Here is a 15948-nt window from a genome sequence, read left to right as displayed (position 1 = left end):
CCGCGACAGCCACCATGTGTGAATGTGCGTCCCGGCTGGATATCAAGGCCGGCGTAGATCGGAAAGCCTTTGATACTGTGCTCTCTCTCCGAGCAGCGTGCGGCCAAGTGCTCATTAATAATGCATGCCATACTCTTCCCACACACTTATTTATGGAGGCATGAGTACACATGCGTAGCCACACACAGGTGGCTGGTTAAACTGTCGCCTTAATCTGGAACTGTTGAGCAGAGACAGAGAGATAAGAATTGCTCGACATCTCGCTGAAAGATGGACTTGCTCGATGTGAGATGAGTGTGCTTATTGTGCGTGTGTATGTGTGTATGTGTGTGTGTCACTCATTAATCCATTTATGTGTGTCCTCAGGCATGTAGAAACCAATATCAAAATGCCCGGACGTCACTCGCAGGGCAGGAACGAGACAAAAATGCGATAAGTAGCTCGAGGTTATCAAGGTTTGGAGGCGGGATGGTCTGATTCAAGCTCCCTGACCGTCGTAACACACGCACACACACGCAGTACAAGTTTTTGGAGACACAAGACGTCACTTGGCCAGTTTGTTGTCTTGAGATACAAGCAAAAATCTGTGAATACCAGTCTGCTTCAGACCCTCACCGCCAGATGGCGAAAGCAAAGTTCTTTCAAAATCCAGCCACCATCAATTCACATTGGCTTCTTTGCAATGGAAAGAAAATATCAGTTGCACTGATGCACCATTAAAAGGGAAGTCAAGTCAAAAATGTTCTTTACAATAATATGTTCTATCTGGCACGGTCTTCTGATTAATGTTGTGTTTGTGGAATATGAATTAAGCAGCAAAACCCAGCCATTTTTATCCATCTCAGGGGGCGGCCATTCCGCCACTTGCTGTTGACTGAATTATATTCATCAGAACATGGTGTCTAGACTAGTGAGGGCGTGTAGAACATATTATTGTAAAAAAAAAAATCTGTATGTGGAGAGCCAATATTATGCAACATAATATGTGCATTTTTATACAGTACAGTACTGTTTAGTACTATAAACAGATTGCAAAAGATGCCAGATGTAATCCGGGTGGGCACTGAAAGAGAGTTGATGTTTGATTTGAGATACAAGTGATCTGAGTAACAAGGATGCCATCATAAGTCAAGGTATCGCTGAAAACACATCCATTACCTTCTTATGGAGCCAATTTCGTTCCCATTGCTTACTTAAAACACACCAGACAGACACTTGGCAGGAGACGTGTTTATGAAGCAACTGTCTGATTGCTAATGACAACGAAGAGGATACATGCGTCGGTTGGGGTGCTGAGAGACGAGCGCTTGCTTTCGGCGCCCACTGAATGCACGAACACACAGATGAGCGTCTATTGATGACCCACTTCTGTGCTCGGAGAGAAAAAAAAAGAAAAGAAAAACCCTCCTCAGGGTCATAGCTTTCATTATTGCACTGCATTTCTGCTTTTATGTTGGCATGGTTTGTACAATGAAGCCTGTTTTTGTGACTGTCGAGTAGAATTTTAGGTCACATTACTGCTTTTACTACTACGAAGAGCGACGAGCAAGCACTCACACCCTTTTCATGGTGAATCTTCAACATTTGTTTGCCATGCTTCACCAACTTGAAATGTTGCAGGCTAAAAATATCTTAGTAATTTATCTGTCAAAGGTGCCTTTCCGATTGGGCAAATTCCAAGAAGAAATTTGTCAGAGTATGAGCCGTGGATTTTACCTGAAATGGCCACTTAAACCAAAATCCTGAAACGTTAGTGCATGGGTCCTTAAGACTTCTTCCTGCATCCGTATATGCTAGACATTTCGTCTTAGTTGGTGTCAGGAGCTGATTTTTGTTGTTGTTGTTGTAAATTTCCCGCAATTCTTGAAATAATCACCAGACTTGGACGACGCCATGCGCTGCCCACAGTAGTTGCTATAAGCAAATAAAACCTTAATAATTTATTGCCCATGTATCTTGGATACATGCTTACCATTAATTAATCTGATCAGGGATTTTTTCAATGTTTTTCAATCTTTACTTTTTTTTAAATTGCTAAATACAGGCATCAGTCATCCCTGGCATCCTTATTAGGGTCTGGGGCTATTGCATTTGTATTTCTGTTCAACTAAAATATTGGTTTGGCTTCAGATGGAGTCAAAAAAGAGACTGTTAACTATCCTGGATGCTTCTTTACTTCCCTACTGTGAGCCTTTAGTAGCAATTGTGAGTAACGTTTATTTATTTGGAGGCGATTGGAAGCTGCCAGAGGATTATTACAACATGGAGGAGTGCGGCGGTTTCCTCTTCGAGCACAATGGCGCTTATTTATCACAGGGAAAAGCAAACAATCCAATTCAGTGTCCCTTGGGAACGTTCAGCGAGCCAAACAATTCAACATATGATTCAGTTAATTAGGAGCCAGATGGCACTACTAGAAACTAAAAATGGGATTTTCTGGAAATAAGATGTTAATCAACTCAAGTAGAGATGTTGTTGGAAGCTGTTTAATAAATGTAATTATGAATGTCATATTAACCAATGTAAATTGACATTATTAGAGTCTTCTACGTATCAGGAAGTGATCACAGTAATTAATTTCATATATATATATATATATATATATATATATATATATATATATATATATATATATATATATATATATATATATATATATATATTTATATTTATATTTATATATATATATATATATAGGGCGGAAGCCCGGTGTCCGCCTCCCAGTGCTGAGGACATGAGATCGAGTCCGGGCTTTGGCCTTCCTCGGTGGAGTTTGCATGTTCTCCCCGTGCATACGTGGGTTTTCTCCGGGTACTCCCGTTTCCTCCCACATTCCAAAGACATGCATGGCAGGTTAATTGAAGACTCTAAATTGTCCCTAGGTGTGATTGCGAGTGTGGATGTTTGTGCGTCTCTGTGTGCCCTGCGATTGGCTGGCAACCAGTTCATCCCGCCTACTGCCCGAAACTGGCTGGGATTGGCTCCAGCACCCCCACGACCCTTGTGAGGAATAAGCGGTTAAGAAAAAAAAATAAAAATAAATGATCACCACCTGGCGGTGTGTTGGCTCCGATGGTGGGGGAAGATGCCGGTCAGACCTTGCAGACCCAAACGTATTGTGAGGGTTTGCTGGGAACGTCTGGCGGAATCCCCTGTCAGAAGAAGTTTCAATGCTCACCTCTAGCAGAACTTCTCCCGACACGTCTTCCTTTGAGGAAGCAGAGTCTGGGGACTCTGAGGTGGGTTCTCATATCTCTGGGTTCGAAGTCACTGAGGTGGTTGGAAAGCTCCTCGGTGGCAGGGCCCCAGGGGTCGATGAGATCCGCCCGGAGTTCCTAAAGGCTCTGGATGTTGTGGGGCTGTCGTGGTTGACACGCCTCTACAACATCGCGTGGACATCGGGCACAGTGCCTCTGGCTTGGCAGACCGGGGTGGTGGTCCCCCTTTTTAAAAAAGGGGGACCGGAGGGTGTGTTCCAATTATAGAGGGAGCACACTCCTCAGCCTCCCTGCTAAGGTCTATTCAAGGGTGTTGGAGAGGTGGTTCTGTCGGAAAGTTGAATCTCGGATTCAGGAGGAGCAGTGTGGTTTTCGTCCCGGCCGTGGAACAGTGGACCAGTTCTACACCCTCGACAGGTGCCTTGAGGGTCCTGCCCCATTTTTTAACCCTATGGTTTGCTATGGTAAAAGGCAAAATGAGAGCAAGATGAAAACTCAAGCACAAAATGGGCGCCTATGTTTCCGTGTTTGTGAGTAGGGCAGACTGTCCTGCACTTGAAAAACATTGTTGTACTGTAAACCACAGTCAGTTTGACAAATTCCCCGTGGGAAAGCGCTGTTGTAGGAACAAGCTGTCATTTCTCGGCACTAGACCTCTTTAGCAAAGATGCCGGCATGCGCGGGTCGGTGATCCACCTCCACACAGATGTTTACTTTGTATATGTCCAGTCTTACCTCCAAGGCTGCAGACCTCTTACGAAGCAGCTGTTCAATGTTCCTGGCTGCTCTGGCCACGAGCTCCTCAGCGTCATTCTGCTCTACACTGTACAGGTGCTTGTTCCTTAAGAAAATCTACAAACACACACACGCATACACACAGAGCCTTATATAAGAACCTCAATGTTGATTACATTTGTGAAGAAATTGAACCTGTAAATATCATGTAAGGACCTCACAAAAAATCCTACTTTTAACCAAAATGGCTGACATCCGTTTCACTTAAGGGCAGGGGTGCATTAAATCACACTGTAAATCTTTAGTGAGATCCCACTCCCAAAGTGAATTTTGTTGTCACATATTGATACCGAGCTAGTTTTTTTTAACATTACCTCCAGTAGTCCTAAAACACGAAAACAAATTACAGTTTACACTAGTTTGCAAAATGTGTTTTTTTAAGTATATGCTAAACCTCCCCAAAAATATATTTTGTGAGACATTTTCATTAATTTTGTTTTACGGGTTCTTGTCCAGGATGCCTAAAATAGCAACAAATTTGCCAGGATAAAAGTTTTGGGAAAAAATTTAGTGAGTGAGTCCTCCCTCCCTGGGTCCTGATTTTGAGGGGTCGTACCTATGACCCCTAAAATACAAAAGTATTTGAAGGATACACATTTAGTTAGTTGTAACAAACAAAATAATTTAAATAGAGTCATTGCATCTGTGTTCAGTCTATAGCCTACCTAGTCAGGTTTTTGCGGACCACATCCGTATCCCCTAGAACCAGATTATTTTGGCCAGATTAAAAAAAATAATAATTGTCTTTTAGTGGGTCATATAGAGTCCTCATAATTCCATGCTTCGGCCCTAACTAGCCAGATTCAGATGGTTCATATCCTGGACAAATGACATCTGAATCTTTTCAGCAAGACAGAAGATTGTAAATATTTGGTGAATTTTGGTGAATGATAAATAAAGCAATTTCAATTCAATTTCAAGTGCTAACTATCCATCATTGGCATGTTCATACCTGGGTAAGGCTCTTGCCGGCGGTGGCCGTGTCTGCTAGGGTGATGAGCTCTTTCTGCATCTGGTCAACCCATTCTTTAATCCTGCCAAACAGAAGACAGACGTACACACACAGCAGCGGAGTTAAGCCAATTCAGAAGCAACATCACGGGTGCAATTAAGCTGTCAATCATGGCAGCCCAGTTAGCGACAGGCAAGCTGCTCAATCATGACACATCAAAACAAACACGGGATTCATTGGGCGAGGTGTAGTCAAGCAGGCCGGCCAATCGGGTTGAAAGGACCAGGGTCCAGCAGACCTTTCATAAAGCACCCATCCACTCATCCATTACCTGAACTCTCTTCACAAGGTGCCCCGCAAACCTTGTGACATGATAAAACTTGACGAGGCATTGACAAAGTGAGCCACACAAAGGAAAACAAAACGCAGACCATGACACCTTCAATCCAAATTTGATCATCTTCGGAGCTCTTTTCATTGCTGTACATATTTTGGCGAACACTCCACCCCCAACCCCCACCCCCAAAACTGTTACAATTTGGGGACACTGCTTGATATAACTTTGTATCACCTGCACTGCCCACCATTAGAGTTCCAAAGAATTTGATCCAAGTGTAGCATAATACAGGTTAAACAAAAGAGGGCAAATAATGGATCCTTGAGGAACTCCAACTGTCACGGCCATTCGATCAGATTCAACTTCCAAAAGTCACAAAGTAAATCCTTTCCTCCAAGTAGGACCTTAACCATTTTAAGACAGTTACATTTAGTCCTACCTAAGTTTCCAAACTGTTCAACATATTATTATGAGCTACCGTATCAAGTATGAGTGCACTGAGATCCAACAAAACTCAAACTGACACCTTTCCTGAGTCAGTGTTTAACCATATAGAGTATCATTTAACACTTTGGTAAGAGCATATTCTGTACTGTGATGAGGTCTGAAATCTGATTGGAATTTTTCCAAAAAGTCCATTTGAGTTCCAAAAAGGACTGAGCGGATTAAAAAACACGTAAGTTTGAGATGGGTCGATAGAACAGTCAGGCCTCGACTGGCACAAAAAAAATCGGCCCTGCCACTGATGTTTATTGATGTTTCAGTTTGCAATCTATATTCGAAATGGATTCAAATTGTGGGCCAGTCTCTTGGAGTAAAATGTAAGAAAATAATAATTAAAAGCACTGCATTGGCCCCAAAAAAAGCCGGCCCACCGGGCATCTACCCACTATGCCAGATGGCCTGTCCAGCCTTGCTAATAGGGAAGCATCCAGCTTTCTATTGTACATATTTTTAAGTAGGTTTATAACACTACTATTAGGGGTGTGAATTGCCTAGTACCTGGTGATTTGATTTGTATCACGATTCATAGGTCACAATTCGATTCAATACCGATTAATCCCGATACGAATCTATAAATTGATTATTGCGATTTAAAAAAAAAATATATATATATATATATATTTAGAAAATACTAATCAGTAAACTTGTACATGTACACTTCAAGATTTGTATGAAAATGTATTTATTTATCTGAAAATTCAGGTTGCAGTCTGTTCCATGTTTGAACAGCACTGAAATAAGATATTAAGGCTTAATATCCCATTAATATAACATTCTTCCATGCTTAATGAGTAAATCCTAATCCTAAGTAAAACGTTTTGTTGAATATTCCCATAAAAAATTTATGTTTAGAAATCGATCCGCCGATAATCGCACGCTGTAATATAGCGATATATTGCCGAATCGATTTTTTCTAACACCCCTAACTACTATCATACATTTAGGAAGCTCTGCTGACTGAAGTGAGCAATTGATTATTGAAGCCTTGTTTATTAATGGCGCAATCAGCGTTTTTACCACCCGCAAGCCCATGTGACTTGATTGTGAAAAGGTCTATTAAGCTGTCAATCACGTCGGCCCCCGTAGGCGACAGTGAGCAGCTCGATTGTGAGACATCAAAACAAACAAGAGATTCATTGGGTGAGGTGTCGCCAAACAGGTCAGTCAATCTGATTGAAAGGACCAGCATTCAATAGAGTGTCATCAGGCGATTTCCCGAGAAGCGGGCCAAATGGGCTCCACGTCAGTCACAATGATGGTGATGTGAGTGAGCGAGCCGGGAAATGGATAGGTAAGACCCGTGTGCTTGTCTATAAGTTCCCTATGGAAATCAGGTCTGAAAAGCGTGACAAATACACCTTTTGAATTTGACCATGATGTTACACATACTTGGCAATTGATGGAGTAAACAAGCCCTTACATGTCATTCGACCAAGGCAGATTGCTTGAGAAAACAGGATAAATGGTTTGAATGATGATTATATCCATCAACCATCTTTTTATCTGCTATAGTTAGAATGTGTAAAGTGTCCGCTGAAAAGAAAATGATACATAAATTGTTTCTAAGGGGGATGTCAACAAGATAATGTGTGTGATGTGGGGGAAATTCTGACATACAAAGTAGCCTATTTAACACGATCATTGAGGGACTGGCTAATGAAGTGACTTGTGTGTCTTGGATTAATAACACCATAGTGTGCTGTACAGCTGGTGTTAGCTAGTAGGCTAGCCATTATGTTTTACTAAATTACTCAAAAACAACACAACCAAACATTTTATACATACAATACCTGTGAGAGCTGTGTTTTGACTGTTCTCAATTCAAGTGAAAGGTAGTTTATCACTTTCTGCCATGGTACCTATTATTTACAACTTACATTATGCACCACTCGGGCTCACGTTTGGATCCTAGGACTAATTATAATTTTGCCTAAGTCAAGTCCTTGGTATGCGTACTCACAAACGAGCGATCATTCCAGCCTTAGAAATGTATAATAAACGCCAACTTGTGTGTCAGAAATATATAGAACAACCTGAAATGCTAAATGTAGACCTCAAAATGAATAAAGTCAATCACAATAGTTCACAAGGTAAAATGATATGATGTGCAAATGCTCTGCTTCCTGAACATTTGTATTAGTACTTGCATTGCCGGGCTACACCCCGAATGCACGTCACACCACACACGGCAGAGTAAGCATGGAAAAACCAATATGGTCACCCACAGGATATTTCCTAGTGAGCGTAATGACCGTTGTGTACGAACAATATATCAGTCTGACTCCATGGAGCTGAGCAGACTGCAAAGTATACAAGAATACCAAGAAGCCAGAAGAGAAATGTTTTCACAGAAGACGGTTCACGATATGCGTAGAATATTCAGAGCACCGATGGTAAGAAAGATGAGACCATTTGGACAGCAGCAGGGGAAGCACAAAGTGAAATTGTTTAGGAGGGAAAAAAAAGCTCGCCTATTGGGAACAAATTGCAGTGCAAAGCAGCTGCTTGCCTTTAATTCCCAAAGCCAGATGGTTATGGACAAGCACTGCAGACTGAGCAGAATGGCCTGCTTTATGAACAAAAAAATGTATATTCTGTTCTGTAAATGTGCAGCCACAGCACAATGTGCAATGCCTACTATTTAATTCCATTTTATATGCTGACTAGGACAGAAAGACTGCGAGGACCTGGCTGGTGACTGCACATTAAAACCCAAATTTAAAACTTCCCAATAGAAATGGTGATAACCATAATGTAGACACTGGACAGTAATGCAAAACAGACGGTTTACACAGACTGCTATGAGTGCTGTGACACTTTTACTCTAGAAACATTTTCTGGAACAAAAACACATTTGCTGAAAAGCCCATTTTCTAACTATTTCAGCCCATAAGACGCAGTTGACATATGAACAGAAACTGTCTGAATTGGATTTGAGGGTTAAGTCAGGAAAAGGAAATTATACCAAACAAAAAAGTGGCTAATATGCAAATCAGCTTGACTATGACTATGCTTAAAATGTACTGGACACTCGACATGACTTCATGTTAGGGTGGTATTATGTAAATTAGATGACATATGACATCGCAATCTGTGAAAATACATAACGGTTTGCTCACACTATTGGTTAATTTCATATTTGATGGCACTCCAGACAGAGCTTTTTGTATACAAGTCATTAAAAAGTCAATTTTACATAATATGGCCCTTTTTAAAGACGAGCGCATTTGGAAAATGGCTGTGAGTAAAGGTAATATACTTTGCAGCTACAAATGTCAAAGCAATCTAATGTCCCCCCCCCCCCCAACATTGTGACCATTTCGAGGCCTTCTAGTGCTGTAAGTACAGTTTCACAGCAAGATTTCATTGCAGCTGTGGCATATTTTTAGGATTCCCTGATTTAATCAAATTATTCCTACCCGTGCAGTTCTTTTTTATCCTCCCAAGTGTGCTGATTGTGGATGTCAAATCTGAGAGCAGCACAATTAGTCATATTCCCAGTTTGTATGTTAATGTGGAATGGAATGAGGATTTCTTGGACTGCAAAAGCTATACAGTGAAGTCAGCTCTGTGTTACACACTTGATATTTGCAAGGAAGTGGTGAGCTCTCCAGTGTGCTATTAATAACCTTGCTCCCTTAAATCATGTATTTCCAACATCCTGCTTGACTACTATCCTGCTGCATCTTATCAAATTGATCAGTGTGATCAAGACGTCAGGCGAGACTAAATCGTGTAGGACTTTATTGCACAAAAAAAAGTTACACAGTGGTGCAATAAGATAAGAATTTCATTCGTTTGAAACTCAATACACTCATCAAATTATTAGCCATCAAAATGAATGGAAATGCTATTAATCTAAAAAAATAATAATAATAATAAATAATTGTAATGTGTTTTTGAATACCAAAAATACCACTCTATAATATTGTATTTGGATTAAAATAGTATGTCAAAAAACGAAACCGTTTGTGCATCATTGTGACTGTGCAGCTCCTTCTGTTGTGTGCGTGCTCCTTGGCCACCTGGGGGCAATATAATCCAGACATGGGTACATAAAGACGCTCACAACTAAGTGACTCATTAAGCTGAGGATAAAGAATATATGCCTGTGAGTATTATTGTCTGTCTGCATGTTCTCCACTGTGTTCACATATCCATTGCTTAAAGGTTTATAACACCAAAACACGGATGCTAGTCTTTAGCCTGTCTATGGTGCTTTGCAATAATTGCTAGCATTAAGCTAAATTGAATTGCTTTATATTTGTTAAATACACACCTACTTGCTCATTTTATTTATTTTATTTTATTTTTATTTTTTTTCTAGTACTATGATGAAAGCCTACAGTTTACCTAATTCATCTTTTCGTTGTTTTCTGAGCTTTTCTGAGCTAGAGTACACACATTTAAGTATAAATATATAAAATTATGCCGTTTGTTGACATGATTGTGAAATAGGATCTGGTGAGTGTTTTATTCTGAAAAGAAACCTGATTTTTTTATTTTGAAACTGCATCGGTCTTCCTGTCCCGCTCAATATGTTCTGTGCTACTTTGCCATTTGACGGATGCCAACGGATGGGATGCGTCGTCCGGCATAAAATAGAAAATAGGTCCGGCGGGCTTCGGCACGACGGAGCTGGTCCGCAGTCGATCCGCAGCACATACGCAGCCGGTGTAATTTGAAGAAGCTGATAGAATGGAAACAAATTGGCTCCGCTACCGGAGCGGATCCGCAACGCACACACATGCGGTGCAATTTCGGGGTCAGGGTTCAAATCTCAGCTCTGGCTATCCAGTGTTGAGTTTTCTTTTCCTATAGCGCTTGTCCGCAAAAGAGTCACCAATGGGGTGGAGCCTCTCCCAGCTGACTTTGGGCAAGAGGCGGGTTATACCCTGGACCGGTTGCCAGCCAGCCTATCGAACCCAGAACCACTCCAACCCTCAATTGAGGGGCAGACGTGCTTACTACTTCTTCTGTTTATAATGTTTCCATATCTGAACTATTTTGACCATTGCTTGTTTTGACCTGAGAAGTTCCAATTGTATTCATTTAAAGCGACATAAGCATTGAGCTACTGTATGCGCTCGTAAACAAAACCCCTGCAAGGCCGCACTCCAGCAGCAGAATTTTTAATACACAGTCTTTATTGAATCTCACAAAACCTTGTGGCCAGTCTTTCATTGTGCATAGGTCAGCTAGGGGTTAGGTTAGCTGCAGCTGATTGCAACCAATAGCACTAATGGGACATTTGAGTAATGTGTGAATAACAGCATCATTGTATCGCTTTTTATTTGATGAAACAGGGATACTTGCGTAAATGCAGCATCTAGCTGATTAAAAAGTATTCAGAAATGCATTAAAAGTATGAAAATAATTGCCGTAAAGCTGCGGAGAGCAGTATTCTTTCAGCTCGGCTTGCTGTGTTTTGATTAGTCCAGCCCCTAGTACAACAGCAGCACACAATTAAACACAGGCAACATTAAAGGCAAATGGGTCAGACACATTGTTGTTGTTTTTCCAACACAGGAAGAGCAAATGGGGTCAAACAGGAGGAAACCATGCAAAAGAAGCAAGGGACAGATGTTGTGATACCAGCATCACTTTGGAGGGAATAATGAGCTGGCCAATGAGGGTGGCACTCACCATCAAACGTTGACTCCATGCTAACCCACATCAAATGGCGTAGCCAAAAAATCTTCACAATTTAGCGTTGCCCATCTGTCGGGGATACCTGCTTTTCATAGAAGGAGTTTGGCTTTGTACACACCCTGGAATTTCCCTACAATTCTGGTTAGTTTTAACATTACAACTGTGCTTATATATAGGGAAAATAAAATGGCCTGAATAATGATTCAATTAAAATGTATTGCACTTAAAAGTTACATTGTACCTAAATAAATGTTGAAAAATCAACTGTTCGTAAGGAGTACAAAGAAATGTACTACACTTAAAAGTTAAATACAATTCAACTCTACTTCGGCAATGATTGCATAACCTGGCATTAGCCAGATTGATAATTGTGATCCACTCAAGGGAGTTCTTCACAATAAAATCTGGGACTGCTCCACGGTTTGCTCAGGAAAGGTGGGACATTCTGTCCAATACTCTGATGGGACGATGCGGCATTGTGCACGTTTGTTTTGACCAATCACGGCAGCGGATGAAAATGTTGTCTTCTGTCTTGTCTTAGAAAAAAAAAAAAAGCATCTGTACCAGATAAAAATGCATGAAGCCCCTCTTGCTGTTCAACATTCAACAAAGAAACGGTGAATAATTCTGCAAGAACAGAATTAATTGCAGTGTCCATTCGTCCATGTTAGCTTTGTTTGTTGGTCTCATCTTGATTGTATTTCACACTTAACCTCAGGAATAGCTAAAAATAACAAAAACAAACTACAACAATAAGCTGCTGTTGCCGCTCCAGTACCACCACCACCTCCTTCACCCCTCCCGTCTATTCTTTCAAGGTAAATCTAATGATGGATGAACTGAGGCTTGCGAGCACCTTATTTTAATTTATTTAGCTTCATCTTGTGTGGCTAAATGATCTATTTGCATCTCATCGGAATGTGCGCGGAAACGGGCGGGGGAATTGCTTGCCGCCGTCATAGTGATAAATGGTTCGGAGACTTGGAAAAATCGAGCTGTAGTTATTAAAACGTACTCGCATTCGCGGCTTAATACTTGTCAGAGACATAGTTAATACATTTGCAGATATAAAAGGCAATGTATGGATTCTCAACAATGGAGGTTTGCCAGTGACGTCGGTAACCGGTTACTAAGTAATGTGTGTAGTGTTACTCAATATTGGCTGCCATTTCGAATAACTAGCAGTGTTGGGTATCTTGTTTAAACTAACGGCGTTAGGCAACTCCGTTTTTATTTATTAATTGAATTGATTGAATTTTTACTGGCAACTTAAAAATTCCTGTAAATTATAATACAAGAAACAGTTGTAAACTAGATTACAGTGAGTACTGTGTTCCTAAAAAAATTGTAATTACAATAAGTAATTGTAATTTATATACAGTAAATAGTTGTAAAAATACAGTAATATACTGTAATAGATTTTCACAGTAATTAAATTAGATTTTATAAGAAATAAATGGCAACTTTTTTGCCAGTTATTTCTTGTCAATTCTACAGTCAATTCGTTACAATGTATTTGAAATGCCATTATCATTATTGTATGTTAAATGCATTGTGTTACAATTGATTTATTAGTTATGTCACTTCCACTTTTATGGCCCAATAGTTTCTGCCCGCAGTCGGTAACATTGGGCTGCAAAATGCAATGTAGCGTCTCTCAAATATAGTTGATGTCAGACTTTTAGTTGTCTCCCCTTCTTTATTTTACTGTAGGACATAGCCACACCAAAAGAGAACAACAACAGTGAGACGGAGGTCAGAAACGAGCAACATGTCTAACGTTTTTCTCCCTCTCAAATGCTCACGTTTCACTCCTTTACCCCATCTGGGAAGGAGCCTCAAAAAATCTGGCATGCACATCGCAGTTAAAAATTATTTTTTTTAGCTAACCCTTTTTTCTTGCTTTAGCACACCTTGCAGTAGAGGAGATGAGGGCAGTGGCTCATTTGCATGAGACAGGACCACCCACTCCAAAAAAATTCTAAACAGTGTGAATGTTCAGTATAAAGTCCAACATGCCAGAATAGGTTATCATGGCCCCTGGTAGGCTTGAAATGAGTGTTTGAAATGGCAGCCTCCACTCTGATGGACGCCCTACCCCAAATGGTGCTTTCTACAGTAAAGTACAGCCAATATATGAGAAAATACAGCAGTGATTATCCTTTACAAATATTTACATATTGGTCATGTTTTGATTAGGCTTTAGGCTTTTCGCAAAGAATAAACCCCTCTCCCACAATATTAACATATTTTTCATAAAGTCCTCCTTCATAATAAATACTGTATACCTATAACTTGGCGTCAATTAAATATTTGTTCTCTTCAACATTACTTAGAAATTATTCAAGATATGCACTCCCTTCTGATAAACGTCATTCCCCCAATAAAGGGGGAGGTGTTGGTACTCATATAAAGCTGCTCACTTTAACATCAGTCCTATTTTTACTTGCCATACCCCTAATAGATTGTGAGATGTGTAACAAGGGTTATTTGTTCAGTTTGAATGATTAAAAATATACACATGTTAATGAAAAAAAATCCTCAGGCCATAATGCCTTACCCCTAATAGAGGACATTGCACCTTGTAAAGGTTTTAAGTAAACATCAGATTGAATAATTAAAAAAAAGGCATTTATTTTTTTATTTTATTTTTAAAAAGCTCCTACCTAATAAACACCTTCCTCCTAATACGTTATACATGTGCAATATTCCCTGCAGCAAATAAATGAATGACTCCCAGCCATTCCATGAGAACATATGGTAGCAGTTATGCAATCCAAAATTGTCTCACCTGTGAAAAAGTCAAGTGTTTTATTGGCAGCAATCTCACAAGCTATAACTATAAACACATGAAACACCGAACACAATTACATTCAAACAGTAACAAGGTAAAGAATTACGATGTTGTTATTATTATTATTATTATTATTATTATTATTATTATTATTATTATTATTATTATTATTACTATTATTATTAATAGTATTATTATTATTAATAATAATATTATTATTATTATCATTGCTGTTGTTTTTGTTATCTTTATTGTTATTATTAATCGTTTTTAAATCACATAAAGGATTGCATAATATAATAAGACAATATAGGCTACAGATGAATAATAATGCAACTATAAGGGAGCTGTTATTATACTTTATGCATATAGTAAGAAAACACTGCATATATCCATAATCACATCATAATATCATATCATATTTAATACAAGTGTGTGTCCAGTGGACACAGTCCCACTGAGTTGACCTCCAGGACAAACAAGTTGAAGAGCAACTTGATGATGATGATGATGATGACAATAGAAGACACGCGCACGCACACAAAATGTAGGTGACATCCTCCCAGCCCACGCGCGCATATTGATTGCACAGACAGACAACCCACGCCACGCCATGCACGCGAGCGCCTCATAAGAACAAATCAAGAGCGTGTTCGCAGGAGGGGCCCCTTGAAGACAGGACAAGAGAAGACAAAAAGAAAGCGAGAGCGGATCAATGGGATTAAACACTTACATGAGCTGGGAGGGGAACTGGGAAGCCAGAGAGGCGCTCAGGAGGAGCAGGACCTGGAACACCCAGGCGTGCGCCCTGCAGGTATCCATTGGAAAGCGGCGTGTGAGGCGGGAGGGTATGGGGTGAATGTGGCGCTCCCCACCGCCGATGAATGAGCGAAAGCGGCGGCGTGACGCTCCGTCTCCCTCCCGGTGCCGCCTCACTGCTCGCTGCTGGAGAGCTTTAAAGCTTCTAATCTCATCAGAGCGACAACAGACGGCACCGACAGGACAGGTAGCGCCAGAGCTCCTCCTCCACCCAATGGATCAACGGCAATCTCTCTCTCTCTCTCTCTCTCTCTCTCTCTCTCTCTCTCTCTCTCTCTCTCTCTCTCTCTCTCTCTCTCTCTCTCTCTCTCTCTCTCTCTCTCTCTCTCTCTCTCTCTCTCTGTCTGTCTCTCTCTGTCTATCTATCTATCTATCTATCTATCTGTTTTAATGTATGTTGATCCTTCCTTCCTTCCTTCCTCGAAATGACAAGTATATCCTGATTAATGTATTTATTTGAACCAATGATAAGTGAAATGTATGACATTAACCTTACTTTACGTAGCAAATTATTTAAAAGAATGGCTCCGATGCCTCAAATCCCTTGACTGACAAGATGAAAATGCGAATACCGCATGGGAGTAATCATTGCTCGGGTGACAGAATTGATTTCATGCATACGATCCACCGAGCAAATCTCAAAGTGCAGGAAAGCTCCTGCCGCAGTTCATGAAATCAAATTAGTACCCTCAATTCATTTTCTCTACTCATTTGGGTTGCGGGTGAGCTATCCCAGCTGACTTTTGGCAGAGTGCACCCTGAACTGATTGTCAGCCAGTCACAGGGAACACATATAGTAGACAAATAAGCATTCACACTCATATTCACACCTAAGAAAAACTGAGCGTCGTCAATTGAATTAATCACGGCTGTTTTT

The 15948-nt window shown here is 40.4% G+C and overlaps 1 protein-coding gene across 2 annotated transcripts in view; it reads right to left on the bottom strand.

Annotated features, from left to right (window-relative positions):
- Positions 1-15300, bottom strand: part of LOC147175612 (voltage-dependent calcium channel subunit alpha-2/delta-1) — a 91110-nt gene extending 75810 nt beyond the window's left edge. For both annotated transcript variants that reach the window (XM_086072718.1, XM_086072717.1), the window contains exons 1-3: positions 14986-15300; positions 4966-5047; positions 3954-4070 (exon numbers count right to left, since the gene is read on the bottom strand). In XM_086072718.1, the coding sequence (XP_085928844.1) occupies positions 3954-4070; positions 4966-5047; positions 14986-15074 (288 nt within the window). In that variant the 5' untranslated portion in view covers positions 15075-15300. The remainder of the gene's footprint in view (positions 1-3953; positions 4071-4965; positions 5048-14985) is intronic.
- Positions 15301-15948: the final 648 nt, after the last annotated feature.

The sequence above is a fragment of the Leptonotus elevatus genome, chromosome 4, assembly GCF_054856555.1.
Source record: "Leptonotus elevatus isolate MCC_2025b chromosome 4, RoL_Lele_1.0, whole genome shotgun sequence".
Taxonomy (NCBI): Eukaryota; Metazoa; Chordata; class Actinopteri; order Syngnathiformes; family Syngnathidae; genus Leptonotus; species Leptonotus elevatus.
The sequence above is the reverse complement of the archived record's forward strand: the minus strand, read 5'-3'. Positions and strand labels throughout refer to the sequence as shown.